Raw genomic sequence first — 20,145 nt, 5'->3', positions numbered from 1 at the left:
AGCCTCAAGAGAAAGGTACAAATATGCTTAGGGAGACAGGTTGGGGTGGAAAGATCCCCTCTATCACACCTGGTCTTAAAACCAAGGTAGCTAAGACACCGACTCCCCACTCCCCACTCCTCATCCAGCCTTCACGACCAGTGCAAAGCTCAGCTGCGGTGCTTCTAAATGGCTGGGTTACAAGAGAAATCCTGGCCCAGCTTGTAGAAGATAGAAGTGGAAGGACAAGGAAGACACACGTTTGGAGAAAAGAGCAGCTGGGTATCCGACGGCCGGTGAGAATGATGGTGTTGGGAACAGTGCCTAGTCCCGTATGAGCAAGCTAGCGGCTTCCAGCAAAGTCCATGAATTGAATAATTCCTAAATAAACCATACTTGATGCTCTCAACAGTAGAGGGTCATTCTGATTGCAGCTCCCACAGGGAGGGGCTGATCCCAAGGTTCAGGTGGGTCCCAGGTTCTCCTACTGGGAGGAAGCTAGGAGATGGGAAGCAAGGTATGTAGGCACGTGTTCCCTTCATTCGACTGCAGGAAGAGACGCGGTCTTCTAGTCCTTTACTTTCCACGTCTCAAATTCCTTCCCTAAGGACACATACTTTACTATTATAGGACCAGCTTAATCAGGGCTGGTGGCAGAGCCAGGTGCCAATCCCAGGGGTTTTTTTTTCTACTTTTGGTGTGGGGATATCACTGAGTCTGCAGTGGTCAAAGGGATAGTCGCTAGACTCCGGGAGTCTGTGACAACAAGATAAAGCAGAAGTATTGCAGATGCAGTTTTCTGCCACCAGGCCTTGTGGAGCTGGCCGACAGGGGAGACCGGGCTATTCCAAAGTCATACTCTGTCAGCTGCCAGTATGACTCACTGGCTCCAAGTGTGCGTGGGTCTGAAATTTGGGTGAAACACAAACGAATGCTTGTTCCGACTGACTAGAAAGGTTAGGACTCAGGGCTGGCTCCGCAGGGGACTCAGAGGAGAAGAAACAGCAAGAGAGCCAAGGGATGGTCTTGCCAGGAATACGGAAAGTGGCGCCTGAAAGGAGACAGAAAACTGACAGAAACTGAAGTTGCTTCTTAGGTTGTCACAGATTAGACTTTATTAGAAAAGGAGTTTCGAGTTCCCTCAGAGCCCTCAGGACTGGGGCTAAGGCTTGAGGAAGTCTTATTTAAATATGAGGAATAAAATATAACAAGGCCCCACCCAATCAAAAGACCCCAGTGGCTTTCTGGTCAAAGTCGTCCAGTCACTTTGATCTTTTAGGGTAGTGAAACAAAGCTGCTTCCTGAAGAGGCTAAATTCTACTCTGGAGCTCATACAGATGCTGCTCTAGGTTGATGGTAAAAAACAGATGATGTGCAAGGAGGGACCACTCGTCCCCTTTCTCCTCACGCTCCTCTCTTCCTTCCAATGAAATGCTGAGCTCCCCTAAGGGGATCTGCCTGCTTCAACACAGCTCTGTGGCTCAGGTATTTCCCTGGCCTTCCCATAAAACACTTGTCCTAGATCCTGTTCCACCAGGGTCTGGTTCTCTGGAGTCAGAACAGAAGGAATTGACTCATTTGGCTCTTGGATATGCACGGGAGGTGGGGGCGAGGATTCAGGGAAGGGCAGGGTGGAGGTTCCAAAACATTTCAGAGTAAGACATAAGACACATACCCACCCTAGTCACAAGCTATAAGCAGCTTTATACAAACAGGGAGCATCTGGGCACCCCATCTTCACTGCCACTCTACATGGAAGCAGCATTCTCTTTTAATACAAAATCGTATCAACCAAAGAAAACCTGGCAAAGCTACATCATTTAAAATATGTACAGTTTCAAACATACTATTATTACAACTTTAAGGCAAATAAAACATACTTTTCAATATAATACAAAACATGCATCTCAAAGTCATTGCTTGAAAAGAGAGCAACACAGGTGAAATTCAATTATAAAGTTAACTTCTTGGCAGTACTGTAGCTGAAATGAGATTTGTGACACGATCGGCTTAATATGGATGTACTGGTCTTCGCGGACTCATTTGACAAAAACAAAACCAAGGAAGAAATGCTTTTTAAAAGACCACTTCAAAAGGTTTAAAGCACTGCAATTTAACTTACAATGTTAAATCCTGTACACCACCAGACCATCACCTGTCACCAGACTACCAGTGCATAACCGAAAGAAGAAAAAAAAGGAGATAGCGAAGTGATAGAACAGAAGTGGGGAAGTTTAATGCTAAAACAAAGAATCATGGAGCATTCGAAGGAATATGAAAAGGAATATAAAGAGGCCTGACCAACTACAGTATCACTAAACTGAGTTAAGATCAGATTCTGGGGGGCAGGGGGCGGTGAGGGGTTCACAGAGAGAAACGTGGACTCCGAGAAGACTAAGGAATAAGCACAGGGCTCTGCCACACGGGACTGAGGGCAGCTTCTCTAGTTGTAGAGTTAAGAGTGGCAGAGGAATCTAGCAGCAGGGGCGGACTGGAGCATGCAGAACTGGACTGGTTCCATTAAAAGAGTGAACCACAATGTTTTTGGAAAGCAGCATGGAAAAATGGAAGGAGCTCGGATTACAGCTCCACATCAACTGAGTTCAAATTCAGGCTCTGCAGCTCACTGTGAGACTCGGGGACGTCAACACCTACTTTGTGGGTTTGCTGCGTGGGTTAATGAGATAGCAGTAACAAACTCCAAACACAGTGCCTGGTACACAACAGTTACTCCACAAATGTGAGTGATATCTCCTGCAATGAAATATACTGTGTCCCCAGACCTCCTGGTGAAGTGACATTAGGCAGGACTGGTTTTGATGACTGTGCAGGGCAGGAAACTTCAGAACGCCTCATGGCTAGGGAGAACTCATAACTCCTAAACATAAAGACAATTATATATAGTTATATTTATATTTATATATCTCAATACATAAAGGCATTTTTTATAAATAAAATACAATAAAAGGGATAACACTTAAAACAGCGTTACTAATAATATAAATAAAGCAGTCCACAATGAGATTGCCCTAAAGGTAAAGTCGTGTTCTCTTCCCGGTGGACAAATCTCATATTGAAACTCCATCTTTAAAAGCAGTTTATGACCTAAGGCTCATGCTAATATACCTGTTTCCTGAATCAAAATGACTGCCTATGAACATTTATTCCCCAGTTTTCTAAAACTCGCTTTGTGACAGCATCGCTGTAACTTGATTGGCCAACACAGGGTACATTTTCATATTCTGTGTACTAGGACTTAGTCCTTTGCTAGTCACAGAAGTCAGGGATAAAGCTCTCCCCCTCAAAAGCTAATTGCATCTATGTAACATGAAGAATAAATCCAGTATAGTACAGGCATGGACACCTGGAATGGAGAACTTGATTCTATAGCATCCCTAACACTTGACCCGAAATTATATCCACTACATTCTACTTGAAGGAATTCTGGCATAGTGACTCAGCTTCAACAGCACATTTCACTAACAGTTCTATGCATAAAATATATAGACATATGCAAGGGAATACTGACGCACTTATATAGAAAATTGATTAACATAGTATTCTAGTCTATTTCACGGCAATTTCTAGGAAACGGTAAATTTTTTTCATTTACGCTGGAACTACTGGGCTTCCAGAGAAGCATTTTCACTTTCTTCCCCAAAAGGGACGCACAATCCCAAAAGGGGCAGTGACCCACTGCGGTTGGACTCAAGCTATTAAACATACTTATGGTGTTTCGAAGGTTTGTTTTTGTTTTTGTTTTTTTAGATGGAGAGAAGAAAAGCCTTCTGAGGGCAGCTGCAAACACCCTGTCACTCGGAGGCAGCAGGAACTGTGATTTATGAGCTCTGCCTGTTTACGATGACGACATTCTGAAAAAAAGTCAGGAAATTTCAAACCATATCCCCCTTTCCCTCCAAATTAAGTCTTGTCCAACACGTTTTCCAGGTATTGCCCATGATGGAAGTTAGAAAAGGACAATTTTGGGGTGCCGTGGCACCACGACCACAATCCTATAGAAATGGGAGAGCTTCTGCCAAGATGGGTTCCCTTGAAACCCTCCCCTTTCTTCTTAAAACGTGAATCTTTCTCTTCAAGTACCCCTTCAAAGTTGTATTTTGTTCCTATCTCTTAGAAACAGTCCAAAAGAGGCCCATGGTGACCATTTCACAAAGAAATGCGATTGTAAAGCAGTAGGACGTGAAGGCATTCTTCTCTCTGGCCTTGGTTCCCTTTCTGCAGGCTGCAGTAACCCAACTAGACCTTAACCTTAACCATATTCATGACACTGTGCATGATTAGTGCCTAGAAAACTGAAAATAACTTGTGCCCACATGCAGATAGTCAACAGGTCAGCTATCACCTTTGTGGAAGGCACTAATGAAATTCATAAGAGATCTGCTATTATGAACAGCAGGCTACCACTGTGGTTGATTCCAAAATGTTCTCAGAAAGTCTGATAACACGACATTGAAAGACAGCTTTCTAACTGAAAACTTCAAACGGCCCGAGCAATTCCCTCTTAGCTGGATCAGCCAACAGGCTGGGTCCTCGCAGGAGGAGCTCTTATTGTCACTGAGATTCTTGGAAAACACGGAATGACTCCACTTCTCTCAGATGATTGAAAACTATGTAAAACTAGGTTTCCTACCTAGGCGGGAGGAAGGAAAAGGGAGGGAAAAATTTAAGGCATAAATAATATAAAAGGGCACACATTTTAAGATACATTCACATGACATTACTACTACAAAAATAAATAAAGATATTCTCTGATTTGAATTAACATCTTTCAGTCTATCCCCAAGCCTTTCGTACAGTTACTGGCTTGAAGTGGGAACGTGGCTGGTCACATGCACATTCTCAGGTTTCCTGGAGTTGTTGAAGGACTCCTGAAGGGCTGTCTAAAGGAATGCCAGGAGGAGACCATATTGTCTTTTCAGTACAGTCCTCTGAAACAGATGGCAAAATAAGAGGATTCCAACTTAAATTTTTGTTCTCTGTTTCGGAATGGACACAGCTGTCTTCTGAAAAACACAAAAGGTTTGGAAGCATTATGAAGTGATAAAGGCTGATTATTACAAAGCAGTCTAAAAACATTACTTTGAGCAATAAAGAAAGACTAACGAGTAAAAGTAGAGCCCAATTATGTTTAGTTTGAATCTGAGGGTGGCACTAGCTATAAAAGGTTTAGAATAAAGTTGAACTCTCATGAACAGTTATGCAATTCATCTGAGGGTTAAAGCAAGCTCCTTGAAAGCCCCCAACCACCTTAAAGAAAGGCTACAACTCAAGAATCAACTCAAATGAAAAAGAGGCCCCATGACCACCACAAAATGCATTCTTCCAGCAAGTCTACTGTCCAGGTACAAACTGAATCGAAGCCTATTTGGATTTATTTTCCAAATGAAATGGGATTAATGGCCTGAGATGAAGGAAATGAATAATAAAATTCCAAAGAATCCTTTACCTAGTGAATTTGTATTGAGGTATCTAACACCCCACCTACTCTCTTAAGAAATAGGAGAGTCGATGGATCACAGAATACATCTGCATCATCTTCCCTTATCTTGAACTAACTGAAGACTATCTCGAAACTTAAGTTTTATAATGTCTCCCTGTACCTCTGTTGAACTCCGTTGCATCTTCTGTGGAATCAGAGTTGCTCTCGTTCCTATGATCCTGACAGCAAGTATGCTGAGCAGGTCTTGGTGCCACATCATCCTTAATGCTCTCCTCAGGTGACTGGCCACAGCTGGGGGCTGTGGAAGCCAGACACATAGACATCTTCAGGTGACTGAGGGTCTTCATTTCCAAACCATCCTGAGGATAAGGTGCTATCACTGGAACCACAGGAAGTGGGGTACTGCTGAAAGTGCCGTTCGTTTTGGTGAAACACCTACAAAATGTAAGCCAAAAGAAACAGAATTTTGTCTAGAGGGATCAGTAATTAAAATACATTTATTTTGAAATATCATTTGGTATTTTGTATCCATAGATTCTTAAGAGAGACTGTTGCTTAGAAATAATTAAATGCTTTACTATGATTTGATATATCAAGAACTCAAAAATTATAGTCAATGTAAAATACAACACGAGAATACATCAAAAGGCAAACCATTTAAGAATGGAACCTTCAATGATGACCTATCCCACGTGTTCCCTTTGCCTTAGTCCACTGTTGAAAATTGTCTTCCTATTTCATAATTAACTGGCTCCTAAATACAGCACACAGAAGGAAAAGGCCATTGGCCGCTAGAAGAAATGAGAAAATAAAAAAGGAAGAAAAGGACACAAAGCTAAGAAACTGATGTCCACATAAGAGAAATGACCTTATGAAAACCAAGAAAAACATGATCCTTTGAAACTAGATAATAGGTTCCTTCTCACCCTTGAAGAAACACTATAAGGATTAGATATTCAAAATCCATGTTTTATTTTTTAATAATTTTTCTTTGCAGAATTGAATGCTATAATTAGCACTGAGCATTCACTTTAACTCTGTCATATTTTTATTTCCTACCTTCACCTGAGATATATGTTTTAATTGTTTTTCTTTGTGTTGTTCAGATTAGATTATTTCTATTGATCTTCTAAGTTCAATGACTCTTTCTTCTGTTGTCACCAATCTGATGTTAAGCCTTCGTCTAGCAAATTTTCCAGCTTTGGAATTTCCATAGGTTCATTCTTTACATTTTCTATTTCTCAGCTGAAATTCCTCAAATATGAATTCGTTTTCTGTATATCTTCCTTTAAGTCCTTGACTATGTTTTTAACAGCTGCTCTAAAGTCACTGTCTGCTAGTTGTGACATCTGGGTCATCTCAGGGTCTGTTTCTATTGACTTTTTTCCCCTTGAAGAAGTCTCACATTTTCCTATTTCTTCACATATAGTATTTTGGGGCGGCGGGGGAGGATTTTTCCCTCTAAGTTTTTAGTTCTGTTGGCCTTGAACTCCATTGTTTGACACCTTCTGTTTGGGTCTCTGGCAAGATAGAAGAATGCCCTCAGATAAACTCATTAAATGTCATTCATTGTCTTTCAAGGTTAGGCTTCTTCAGTTTCTACCCACTTCTGGTTACTCTCCAATACTTTCAAATTGTCCACATTTCTCATTATTGCCTATAGATGATCAAGCTATTCCACCATTAACAGAAGCTGGAATCTCAGAAATAAATATATTTTTTTATTTCTAAAATTGGGAGTAAGAAAAGTTTAAAGAAAACATTTCATTTAACTTTGATTTTGGCATGTTAGGTAGGAATCACATATAATTGACCGATAATGTGTTGTAGATAAGCAATGTTAGGGAATAAAGATAAGAATTCTTTGGATTCCTATCCTTTAAACATGGGATGGTATATTTCTGGGGCATTTGAAAATCAGTAAAAGGAAGTCCATGTAACTGTTACTAATGGCTCTGTTGGTTCAAGTTATTGAAAATACCAAACGATAAGCATGAAGAAGGATCTGAACCTGAAAAAGAGGGAAATATCTATCAGTAAACCAAATCCTTAATTTAAATAAGTCCAACTTTAATTTCGAATAGAAAAATATACTCACTATACACTTAGTAGAATTCAGATACCAGTCATCTGGAACAAAAGCAAAGTAGGTCAGGTACTTGTACAGAATAATTTGAGTACAGTATTATCTAACAGCACTGTAATTTTAACTTTTAATAATATAGCAAAAAATATATACTGATTCAAATAAAACTTAAGTGTTCCCATGCATGTCTTTAGCCAATAAAAAGTGAGAGCAGCACTGGTATAGAAGAAAGTTTGTTGGGGCCAGAATCAGAACACTGGGCTGGATGGATCACGATTCCAGGGGGTACTACATCCCTTATTTGTTCTGCTGTACATCTGATACAACCCTGAACTTTAAATTCAGAGGTCTGGGATGCTGGCAAGTGTGAGCACTTATCACCTGACAGCTATTTAAAAACGTCCATGCTATCCAGGGTTATCATTCTCTTCCTTCGTTGTACTTTATCATTAGTCTCTTCTATTATCTCGATACTGAGAACCCCCAAATCCCCCTGAATGCATTCAATTCATGGGAATCCACAGACTTTAAATAGGGTATTCATCCAAAATGTGGGCAAAGTGAGGGTGGGAAAAAACCTTTCTGAATTCAAACTCCTGCTAATGAGAATTTAAAAGGTATTATCCATCTATATAAATAATCTTATCCAGAAGAGCTCTTTATTCTAAAAGCACTTGCTGAATATCTTCTAAATGTTAGACACTATGGTAGATATAGAAAATATAAAGGTTAATACAGCAGAGTTCCAGCTCCCAGTCTAACAGAGGAGATGGAGAAATAAACAAATGGTTACAATATAATGTAGTAAGTGTTACATAAGAAGATACAAAAGGCACTGGGAGCACTCAACTTGGAGATGGGTTAGAGATGTGTGGCTTCTCACATTACCAAGTAGAGACTGGTGTATATTCTATTTCAGACTCAACTGTTTCATAATCGAGAAAATTATACTACATAGCAATTATGGAATTAGAGAATAAGAAGGATTCTGATTTTATAAAACCAGAAATATCTCTGGTCAGGAGACTCTATATGACTACCATGATTTCTGGGAAATAATTCTTAAAAATTAAATTCTTGGCTTCTGGCTGTAACTGATTAGTCTGTATGAGAACAACTCTCCTGCCAAGAACTAAAAATGAGAAATTTTATTTTAAATCTGTTGAAGTTACCAGAGAGCTACCAAAAGAATTGAATGATTGAGATTCTAGAGAGGAGGTAAATTTGACTCTGGGTTTCAGCACATTTTTCTTCTTGAGGCATGTGCCCAATTCAGTGCAGGATGAAACACTGACGCCCAGCAGAAAAGTGGTAGGTGAGAAGCTGAGCAGAGCTTTTGGCAGTTTCATGGGGCTGGGAAGAGAGAAATTGGAATACAGAACCAGTAAATACCCAAGGCTTTTTAAATTAGGATCCTTGAAGGGTTACGTTATAAAGATACAGGAATAGACAGGCTTTTACAAAGATCAAAATTCAGCATTAAATTAATTCGATTCCTAGCTGGGTTAAAGTGATCTGCCCCTTACCTAACTGCTTTCCAAAAGCCAAAGTAAATTCTTTCTAGGGGAAGAAAACATCTTCCAGAGCCCCTATGAATTTTTATATACAATATCCAGAATTCGAGAAAAAATTACCAGGCATATCAGTTTATAGGAACAAGAGAAAAACTAGTGATATAGATATTGAGTTAGGAGATACAGGCTTTAAAAGAACTAAATGAATATATTCAAGAAAGCAATGGCAAGATGAAGAATTTTAACAGAGAATTAGAATCTAATAATAGTAATTTGGAATTTCTACATTAAAAAGTAGAATAACTGGAATTAAGGACTTGGTATGTGGGGTTAAGGGCAAATTGAGCACAAACGGGCAGATGTCACTGCACGGTATTTAGCCGAAGCAGAGTCAAAAGAATGAAAAATGTAGAAAGAAGCTAAGAGACATATGAAGCATAGCAAAAAACTCAAAAATATGTATAATTGGAGTCTCTCTGAAGGAGAGAAAAGAGAATGGGACAGAAGCTATATTGGGAGACATAAAGGCTAAGAATTTTCTAAAACTGATCAAACAGAAGCCACATATTTAAGAAGTTCTATGAACCCTGAGTAGAAAAAATACAAAGAAAATTACACTTTTGAATTTGAATAATTAACCTGCTGGAAACAAAATAAAAGTGAAAATCATAAAAACAGCCAAAAGAAAAAGACATTTTTACCTTAAAAGAGAACCATATAAGTGATTTGTCAACAGGAGAGAAAAACTCTCCTGTCGAGAACAACTAAAAAGGAGAAATTTTATTTTAAATCTGTTGAAGTCACCAGAGAGCTACCAAAACAATTGAGTGGTTGAGACTCCAGAGAGAAGGTATAATGGAAGTAATAAAATAATGGAACAACATTTTGAAAGTACAAAAAGTAACTGCCAACCTAAGATTCAATAAATAGTAATAAATATCCTTCAAAAAGGAAGATGAATTGAAGATTTTCAGGCCAAAACCTGAGAGAACTTGTCACCCTAAGAGCTGTACTACAGGAAATGCTAAAGAGAGTTCAAGTGGAAGGAAAATGAGTAGCAGCAGAGAGAAGGAAACACAGAAAGAAATGAGTAGCAACAAAAAAGGCAATGTCAGAAATTCTGAATAAATGCTGACTGCAAAAAACAATAATTGTAATGTCTTAGAAGATTTTAAATATCTGTAGAATTAAACAAATGTCAAAAATAACAAAACACTGGAGAAGACAGTGGAGTTAACATGTTCTAAAGTATTTTATTGTTTAGGAAGTGGTAAAAGTACTAATGTATATTAGACTCTAATTAAAAGCATAATGTCTAGCACTAAGCACACAGTAAATGGTATACAGTAGGACTTCGAAAAATGTTAAGTAAATAAGTATTAAATTTGAGAACATCAAACATTTTTTATATCTTTTTTCATAAGCAAGTAAATTTATTATTAGAGAGCAACAATTAAGCTAATTATTCAAAATACTTTATAACAACAGACCATACCCAATACTAAGTTGAGACATATATATTAAAGTGAGAATAAACTGATACACTTACTTCTTTGATTTTTATATCACAATAGTAGGTATCTCTGTCTTTGTCCAATAAGAGTTCTGATGTCTGGTTTTTCTTATACAGATTGGCTTCATAGTTGTCTGATTCAAACTTCAATCTCCCACGGGACAGACAATGACTGTCTTCGGTGTCAGAGAAAGCTCTTAGAATAGTGAGACGTACAGCACAGGCAGGCACTTAATAAAATCCCCAGGGTGATGTTGTTAAACAAATTAAGTGAGCTTCTGGCTTCATGTCCCATTTCTCTGCAAGAACCTGGAAGTAATACAAAGGTACTCAAAATCGAAAAGCAAAGAGCATCAGGTCAGAAAGAAAAGTTTTCGTTTAAAAGAAGTAAAGTTAATCTGTAGAAAAAAAATACTTGCCATAATTTGAAAAACCAGGGCAGTCCCCTAAAAACAAAATATTATGAATTAATAATTTATTTATATAAATTTCACATGAAATTCATAATGTTGATATAAAATAATGAACTCACCAGATAATAAGATGCCTTAAATTCTTCTCTCTCTCCTTTTTTTCTTCTCATTTCTTTAATTTAAAGCAATGAACACGACTTTTTTAGTGAAATCTAAGGGCAGTCTAGCAGTTTGAGTGTAAAGCACTTTTGTGAGAGCGACAGTGAAGGTGAATTATCTGGATGGGGCAGGACTGAAGGAATGGTCGAAACGGAAAGGCCAGGTACACCCGAACTAGTGTGCTGATGCTGTTACCTGGTTTTATGTGCTGGAAGTAAACAAGCAGATTAAATACACATATGCTTGAAAAAGAAATTACAAGCATAGCAAGAGAAAAGTGCAACTTCCTACTACCTACTTGTTAGCATTTATTTTTCAGATAAGTGAAACAGAAAATCACAGCAGTGTTTACTTGTATTCTGACTTGTGACTCCCAACAGAGTGGTGCTGATAGTAAGTTCATAAACTGTGTTAGACTGTTAAAGTAATCACGACTCAAATTTCAACATGAGAAATCAAAATGATTTAAAATTGTCTACTACACCAAATCCTAACTCATAACCATCAGTATTTAACCACTTAGATAGCCAAATGTAAAAATATTAGCCATATTCCAGATGTCTACTTGTGTCAGCATAAAAATGACTTTAACTTGGTGGTTACATGCTAAGAAATGAACAAAGAAGAATAGTCTATAAATACCTGTTCTGAATATAATTGAGTATATAGCATGTAAAAATAATTTTACTGATAACGCTTTAAAATTTCTAAAGCAATCAGATAATTACACGCACACATCCCCCAAAAGACTGTATATATGTAAACCTAAGAGACCCACATCTATGAGTATTGAAAGAGAACAGGATTCTCTGTCTACGCCTGCGAGTGTATAACATTCATTAAGATGCTATTACAATGCTTGTTGTACTGTTTATAAAATACATTTTCACTATCTCAGTCTTTCAAACAATCTTTCAATTATAGTTATTATTGGCTTAACCTGGGCTGAAAGTTTTCACTGAGTTGTCTCTGGCTCAATGAAAGTACTTTTCTTAAGTTTAAAAACACTGAGTAAATAGAACTCTGTGCATCTTGCCACAGACAAAAATCTGTACTGCTGAGCAAAATTTCAGAGGGTCTAGGACCTATTAGTTTACCGAGATATCTTTAAGTAAATAGGAGAGGCCTGTCTGAACAAACTGTAAGATAGGAAAGTGACTATTATAGTGTCATAAAATAATAAAGTATTCTTTGATCGATAATCTGAATAGCACGAACTAGGAAATAGATTGTTATAGTAGCATAGGATTGAGCTTAAAAGAGCGTGTTGCTTTAGTATTCGACTAAACATATTTTGAACATCCCAGTGAAACTATACAGCACCTCTGAAATACTTCCTGGAGAAGTATTCCATTCTAATTACACAGTTTAATATTTTTTAAGCATGCTTATGTTCAGAATTGCTCTGATTAGATGATTATATGAGTTTTTTTTTTGCATTGTTTCCTCTTTTGATTATCCCTGGAGGGCAAGGACTAACCATGGACATCTTGGATGTCTGATAACTTAGTTTTATGAATATATTCTCGAGACTTCTGAAACAGTTACATCTTGGAAGTAGTTTAAGACCCAGATCACTTCTGCTGTTTCCTCTTGCCATTTTGCTGACCTGGCCCTTATTTGGGGGAGCTCACCAGTTACTATGCAACAGAACTCTGATGACATTCCTCCAGGCTCACGGCTGTCCCCCATTCTCATTGTATACTCTTTGTTGGATGTTGCAATGACCCCAATCTTAGAGTGTGGGTTTCCCTGAGTGAATTAGTTTATTGGTGACTTTCACGTAATTGGCGATAATAAATGCTGAGTGACAATAACTGACTAAGTACATTACTAAACATGGCAAACTCACACACAATCTTACAAATAAAAGATCAAAAGTACTATCCTAATCACCTGACTCCGTGGAGACAGGTCCTCAGTCTCCATATTAGAAGTAGGAGGTATATACTGTTGCCAAAAGGAAGGTACTGATCAATTTCTAAATAAATAAATAAATAAATAAATAAATAAATAAATAAATAAATAAATAAAAACAATGCTTTGAATTTTTTTCGTGGAGAATTCTATAAATTGCCAGAGATAGAGGAGAAACCAAATCTTGGATTTTGTGTGTTTTCTTACTTTGGTTTTAAGGCTGGTTCTGAAACAGCTAAGTGGTCAGGAACAGGACAGGGAGTGAATCATAACAAATTAGATGCTGGAGGAAAGAGTTCTGATATACTAGACAGGAGCTGTTTTCACATGCAACAAACCAACTGGGGAGATCAAACCCTAGGCCTGAAAGAAGTACTATCATGAAATATTTTCATATTCATCTTTAAACACTGTTTTTAGTCAAGTATATCTGACATCAGTGGAAGGTTCACTTTGGTAAAAGTGCATCTTCAAACCCGACAAAACACAGACTTTAAGGTCATCATTATGCAAAACCTTGGAGATCATTTGTAATAGCTGTTTTCTCTAAAGTATTATTCCCAATAGTTTATTTCTCCTCTTGACTATCAGCCATATATAGCTTATATATTTTTTCCCAGATGGATTATATACTGTTCCCAAGTTGATTTTTACTTGGCTACTTCCTGCCCATTTCTAATCTCTCTAGGATGCTTAAAGTTAATTTCTCGTTCCTTCCTGATGGGACCTCGGTTTGTTCATCTGTGAATTCCATCAGTGTCATCTCTACTCCTTTACAAATTATCGAGACTGATGGTAAACAGACTAGATTTAATGTCAATCCCTTCCTATCAAACTAGCCAAGGAACTAACAAGCCGTATGTAATTATATATCCAGAACTACACTTTTGTCATTTGAATTGAAGAGAGGAGAGAAGGAGAAGGGTAGAAAGCTTTTGATTTATTCGAATGAAATGTTTAACTCTTGAAATGCCCAAATTGCACAAGGATTTCCCCCATTAAAGTCTTTAGTATGGGGGACTGAATCCCTGAAAAGCTGCTTCTTTCTAGCTGTTCCTAGTAAGCTATTAAATATTACTCTTAAAACCCAAAGAGTTCAAATTAACTGAATACAGTGAGGCAGTCATTTATAGCATGCCACAAAAGCCCTGGAATCAAATAAAACACCACAGATCGATACAGTGCACATTCCCCTCTTATCTGTTCTCAGATTTTTACATCAATACTCCGGTTTAGACAATAAAGGACAAGTTTTCTTTCCAGATAGTTTATTACCAAAATGGAAGGATGATAAAGGGGTCTAAAATTGGCAGTGACTTGTTTCTTAAAAGCCCACTCCAAGACATGCATTTAAGTTTAAACCTAAGGAGGCAGAGTAAAAAGAACATGGAGGTGCAGGACACAGGGCGGGCGAGATTCCACATGGAAAAGGCCCTTAGCAAGACTTCTCCAGTTCTTAGACATCTGTGGACCAGTAGAGCTATCCTGGGGAAAGGTGTGTTTGATGAGACACCACAGGGTCTAAAAGGATGACCCCCAAAGGTATACGAAGGGGTGGATGGTCTCTTACTCCTGCAGGGTTTCCTAGCTCAGTAACTGCACCATGTCTGTTCACTATCCTTGACAGCTTCCTCCTCTTTTTCTTTTTTCTTGCACCTCCGAAATCTCCCAAACCCATCTACTTCTCTCCATATCTACTGCAACTATCCTAGTGCACTATTTCTCATCTGGACTACTGCTAATAATAGCCATCTAACTGTTGCCCTGTATCCTCCTTTGCCCCATCCGATTTTTTCTCCCAATTCTACCCAGAGTATTTTATCACAATGTTGTCCTACTTAAAACCTCTCCCTGACTCACCATGGTTCTGTAGGATCTAATTTTACTTTTACCCCTGATCCCTTCACTTACTAGGTTCCTCCTACCACATTAGCCTTCCTTAAGTTCTGTGAGGATTCCAGCATTCTGCTTCAGAGATTTTGCATAAGTGGTATTTTACCTTTGCCTGGAAAGCTTTAAATCTATCCTCTTCTCTTTTACCTAGTTTTACAAATTCTTCAGAGCTTCTGAGCAAAATGCCACTTGCTTAGGGAAGTCCTTCCTTTCTATGACAGTCTTTACTTTTTCTTTAAAGCATCCAGTTTTAATTATATATTTTATGATTTACTGATGTCTTTTTTTTTTTTTAAACAAAAGATATGTCTCCCCATCAAACAATAAGTCCAGTGAAGCAGGGACAATGCCTGATTTGCTCCCTACTATATCCCCAGGACCTAGTCTGGTCCTTGGCTCACTACAGACCTTCAACAAATGTTTGTTGAATGAATCAATGAATCAATGAATCTTCTTCTTCCTTTGCACTCTCATTTTTTTACACCCTTTTCTTTACCTCGCTGAAGATATATATCAAGCCAGTAAGCAAAAAATAATAAAAGATAGGACACCTTATGAAAACATCTAATCATTTTAAATACTTAAGTGATAAAGCAAATAAATGCTTTAAAAAATTAAATATACAAAAATAATTAGCCATGGCTATTATTTCCCTTGGTGATCCCAAACATTTTTAAGTTTCATCACTTTGATACAAATGATTCCTAAATATACACCATAGTCCCAATCTAGCCCCCTGAACCCCAGACCAGCATTTCTATCTGTCTCCTTGACTTAGGTATCCAACTGGCACTTGAAATTCTAAATGTCCCAAACCAAATTCATCACCTTTCCTCAATATATCATTGTATTAAGTTTCTTATTTCTATGGCTGGTACCATGGTAATTATACCAGGTCATCTATGTTAGAAACTTTCTGTTCATTTAGAACTTTCCTTTTTTCTCAGATCCCTATTAGTCAATGGCCAAGTCCTAAAGATTCCAGCTCTAGAATCACTTATCTCTTCCTTTTTACCTCAACTCTTTACATGCAGGCTGAGACCTTCATTATAGAAATACTAGTCTCCCCTTACCCATGTACCGTTAACATTAATCAAGATTAAACACGTCTCTGAATAGAGCACTCCTCTTTTCAAAAGCCTTCAAAAGAGTTATGATGCTACTAGCCCATTTAACCCATATCCCCCCTTTAATATAAAATTCTCAGGTCTCTCCTGTACTTTATATTACAGAAACAAGAGGGATTCTTTCCATTCCTTAAATTTAAAACTACAAGATTCAATATGCTTCTTCAAACTGATTTCAAGCTCTAGATTTCAAGCTCTGTCTATGAATCACTATCAGACTGGGCTCTGTGTAGTACTTGGTAGGAAGTCAGTAAATGTTTATTAAATCAACTCTTAAACTCTGACATTTAGGGTTACACACGATATAAACTCAGCCAGTCTTCCAGTTTTAGATCCTGTTATACTACTTGCACTTCAGCAGCCAAATTATTCCAGTGGTTCTCAAAGCCAGGTCCCAGGATCACCAGCAGCAGCACCACTGGGACCACATTAGAAATGCAAATCTTCAGGCTCCGCCCCAGATCGACTAAATCAGAAACTCTAAAACTAAAGCCTCCTAATTTGTGTTTTTACGAGCACTCCAAGTGGTTCTAGTGCAGCTCAAGTTTGATAACCACTGAACTTGACTCTGTAAGGATATGCAAACATTAACCTTCCTACGTCCACGACTTGCAATTCCTTCTGCCTGGAAACACCTCAGAACCTGTTCCAGTGTCCAGCGAGTGCTCAATAAATGTATTGCGTTTTGTTTTTGTTTTTACTTTTGTTTTTGATTGAATAGCCAAAAACTCTAAAATGCCCACTTGACAGCCCTTATCTAACTTAATTGACTTAATAGCCTCTTTTTGTGTATGTGCTGTTTTGGTTGTCATTAGAAAATGCAAATTTATTCTTAGTAATGATACTGATATTCTAAAAGTGTAAATTGATTAAAATTGAGCATATTTTTCCCATTTTGGGGGATCTTGAGAGGAGATACCTGTTTCGATTTCAAAAAAGAGTTAGAAGCTTTGAATTTAATGATTCCGATTTTCCAGAGTTGAAGGTAGATATTTATTGATAGTTATCTGGCCAGTTATTACGTGTTAAATCACAGAATGTCTCTTGGGAGCCAGGTGAGGCACTGGCTAACCTTGGAGGCAATGCAGACAAGCAGATGTACCCTAAACAGGTACACCCTTACGCAGGAAGAAGATTTAAGCCAGGGAGTAACACAAACTGATTTTCTCAGGCTGAAGAGAATTCACCCTATTCCCAGGTGAAAGTAAAACCCCCAAACATGAAATGCAAGAAGCCATTAACTTGAAAATTAATAGAAATATAATTGACCAATCTCTGAAAGGAAAAAAAATTCAAAACTCCACACACTATACAAACACACTCACATACACATACAATGGCCATTAATGCAAGATTGTAGAGGCCATTTAAATTCTTTTAAGGAAATGGGATGTATTGTTGGTACTAGGATGACACCTCATCATAAAGACATGATTAGCAGCAAATTACCAAAATCCATAATCAGAGTATGTTGCAGGCAATTTTACATTACTTAGGAAAATGTTCCATTTTCCAGAAAAAGAAATAGCCTCGGATAGATTATGTAACTTTCCCAAGATCACAGACTTAAGCAGTAGCAAAGCCTACATCTACTTATTCTCATAACATCACTCTAACATCTATGTTGAATCAAGATCTGCCGATGACCACAAGAAGAACCATAAAGGAAAACACGTTACGTATTTGGCAACGTCGTTTGTTTTAATTAAATCCATCTGATTACTTACGAGGTGTACGAAACACCTTTACTAGTTCTTTACCATGTTCCTAACAAATTGTGACAAAACCTATGACAACTGAGGACAAAAATGTGGCTTCAATATCATGAACATCTTAACATTTAGCTAGGGGCATCAAAGAATTAAAAAACATAACAAGTAAATCTTAGTACATGAAATAGAAAGATGGTTCTGACCAATATAGAAACCCTAAGATGAATTAAGTAAATGATAAAGAAAAATCTCCAGGAAGTTTTTACTGCTTTTGTTCTGTAACTCTCATGCTGAAAACAGACGCTGAAACAATGTACTTTTAATTCTATGATTGACTGGATCCTTCTTCAACTTCTCGTTTTGGTAATTCTCAAACATAACACTTAACCTTATAATTCATTTAAAAACAAACAGGTCAAAATCCATTTTCAATAATGAAATATCCAAACTATAGTCCATACTTCAGTTATTTTATGTTCTACCTATGAGATAAATTTTAAATTGTAGAGTTTTTGAGCTTGGAAGTACTTTTGAGACCATGTAAACCAATACTATCATTATGTAAAATAAAGAACTAAGATTTTTGACAGACACAACTTTAATACTAGAAAAAAAATTGATAATCCTTTGAAATTTAAGAGGCAGCGTGAAAATGTTCCAAATATTTTGTCAAAATTTAAATGTACATGTTACTCTACGTATTTCTATCTCGTTTGAAATATTGTGATATATATTACTTTTAATTTTTCTTTAAGTCATAAAATTAAAAGAAAGCAAGATTTCGCTACTTAATTATCTTAAGGTTTTAAGAATTTTCAAAAAAACACTGAATAATCTGGAAATAAAAGTTCAGTAATCTAACTATGAAAAAACATTACTATACACACAGGGTTTTTCCCCTAACATTCAAACTCATTCATAATGCACAGTAAAAAACGTCCCATAACAGAGCAGAAAATAACAGGTGAAAAAAGATAAAGTCTGTATACAGAGAATAACTCTAAAAGATTTTAAAAACATCAAACCTTTTAATAATATCTCAGAAACAAAGTCTTTAATGCTGTCAACACTGCTAAAGGAAACCAAAGCACAGAAAGATAAAAATTGTAAAGCCGGTACAAAAATTAATAACAGCCTGAAACTTAAGGTTCCATATTCTGAGATCTATATCTTAGGTAAAATTTGAAGAACCTCCTTTGCTGAAGGGGAAATAAATAAAAGGAGTCATACACCTTATTCACGACAATCTATGCAAATGCATATCAACATACCTATTGTTGTTCCGACAATTTCGACAGGTAACGCACTCCATTGGGTCGGTCTGAGGTACCGCTGTGTACATCCCACCACCCTAGTCAAGTAGGAAGTACAGGGGAAAAGAAAAGAAGAAAGTGTTGAAGGTGCCATAGAGCAGTAACCAAATATTCTCAAATATAAAAGCCATGCCAATAATAAGTGGATACATGGTATATTTTAACCAACTCCCCTTAAGCTCTGCTAGGCTTATCATTACCTACCTATATTCACAAAGGAGTTTTGCACAATATTACAACTGCACTCTGAAAACTTAACTGCCATGTTTTTCCATGTATTTTTGTACTGGAAAGAGGCAAATCAATGGAGAAGTTTAGTCACTTCCTTTCAATGTTTCGAATCTAATGGGCCCAAAATATACTATACATTATAACCTCTTATTCATTTTTACTTTCCTAGCAGTCATGGAAGAATTTTATGCAATGCCAGTTGGAGAAACAGGGTGGAAATCTGTCTGAATGATGTCATAAGATAAACCCATCTTCACTTTCCTGTAATTATTTCGATTAGGTCTGTTCACTTGACTACACTAAGTTTTAAAACATGTTATATTTTTCCAGATGGAGTAGATTCTCAGCCAGCAATGACTTGGAGGGGAGTATTAATATTTTGATGTTGCTTTTGGCGGAAACTGCCCAGCAATTAAGAAAAATGCCCAGATTAACACATACCTCATTGTAAAATGTTCACTTGACATATACAATGGCAAGAGTTCTTCAAAACTGCAGTTACAAATTGAACTGGCTTTCTAGTCAGAGTCCAAATTCTGCTTTCAGATAAAAAACAGAACTGAATCTGATAAGGGTGGGAGAGGCTGTCACTCTGCACCCAGACCCAGAGCAGGCCTTCAAGGTTAGGAAGAGTTCAGGCAATTGTTTTTCCCAGAATACTTTCCATTTCCATTCATCTCACATCAATAGCCAGAATCTAAGCAAACCCAAAGTCCTGAACATTTTTCTCAACATTCTTGATCCAACTAGCAACAGGAATTTTTAAGAAAACATTGAGGGAAAGAATATTCCTAGGCTATATTCAGCTCATGAGCATAAACTTCAAA

General features: G+C 37.4%; 1 protein-coding gene across 8 annotated transcripts in view; it reads right to left on the bottom strand.

Annotated features, from left to right (window-relative positions):
* Positions 1–1,071: 1,071 nt before the first annotated feature.
* The window catches only part of CDON (cell adhesion associated, oncogene regulated), a 91,616-nt gene continuing 72,542 nt past the window's right edge, over positions 1,072–20,145 (bottom strand). For 3 of the 8 annotated variants that reach the window (XM_039872755.1, XM_039872756.1, XM_039872754.1), the window contains 3 exons: positions 19,046–19,125; positions 5,601–5,875; positions 1,072–5,003 (listed from right to left, as the gene is read on the bottom strand). In XM_039872755.1, the coding sequence (XP_039728689.1) occupies positions 4,840–5,003; positions 5,601–5,875; positions 19,046–19,125 (519 nt within the window). In that variant the 3' untranslated portion in view covers positions 1,072–4,839. Of the gene's footprint in view, positions 5,004–5,600; positions 5,876–6,883; positions 7,452–7,538; positions 7,571–10,589; positions 10,863–10,972; positions 11,000–11,022; positions 11,334–13,651; positions 14,528–15,140; positions 16,521–19,045; positions 19,126–20,145 lie in introns of those variants that run through there. The other 5 variants (XR_005654938.1, XR_005654939.1, XM_039872759.1 and 2 more) reach the window with 5 other exon arrangements.

Source organism: Pteropus medius, unplaced genomic scaffold (genome assembly GCF_902729225.1).
Source record: "Pteropus medius unplaced genomic scaffold, Ma_sr-lr_union100, whole genome shotgun sequence".
NCBI classification, from domain to species: domain Eukaryota; kingdom Metazoa; phylum Chordata; class Mammalia; order Chiroptera; family Pteropodidae; genus Pteropus; species Pteropus medius.
The sequence above is the reverse complement of the archived record's forward strand: the minus strand, read 5'-3'. Positions and strand labels throughout refer to the sequence as shown.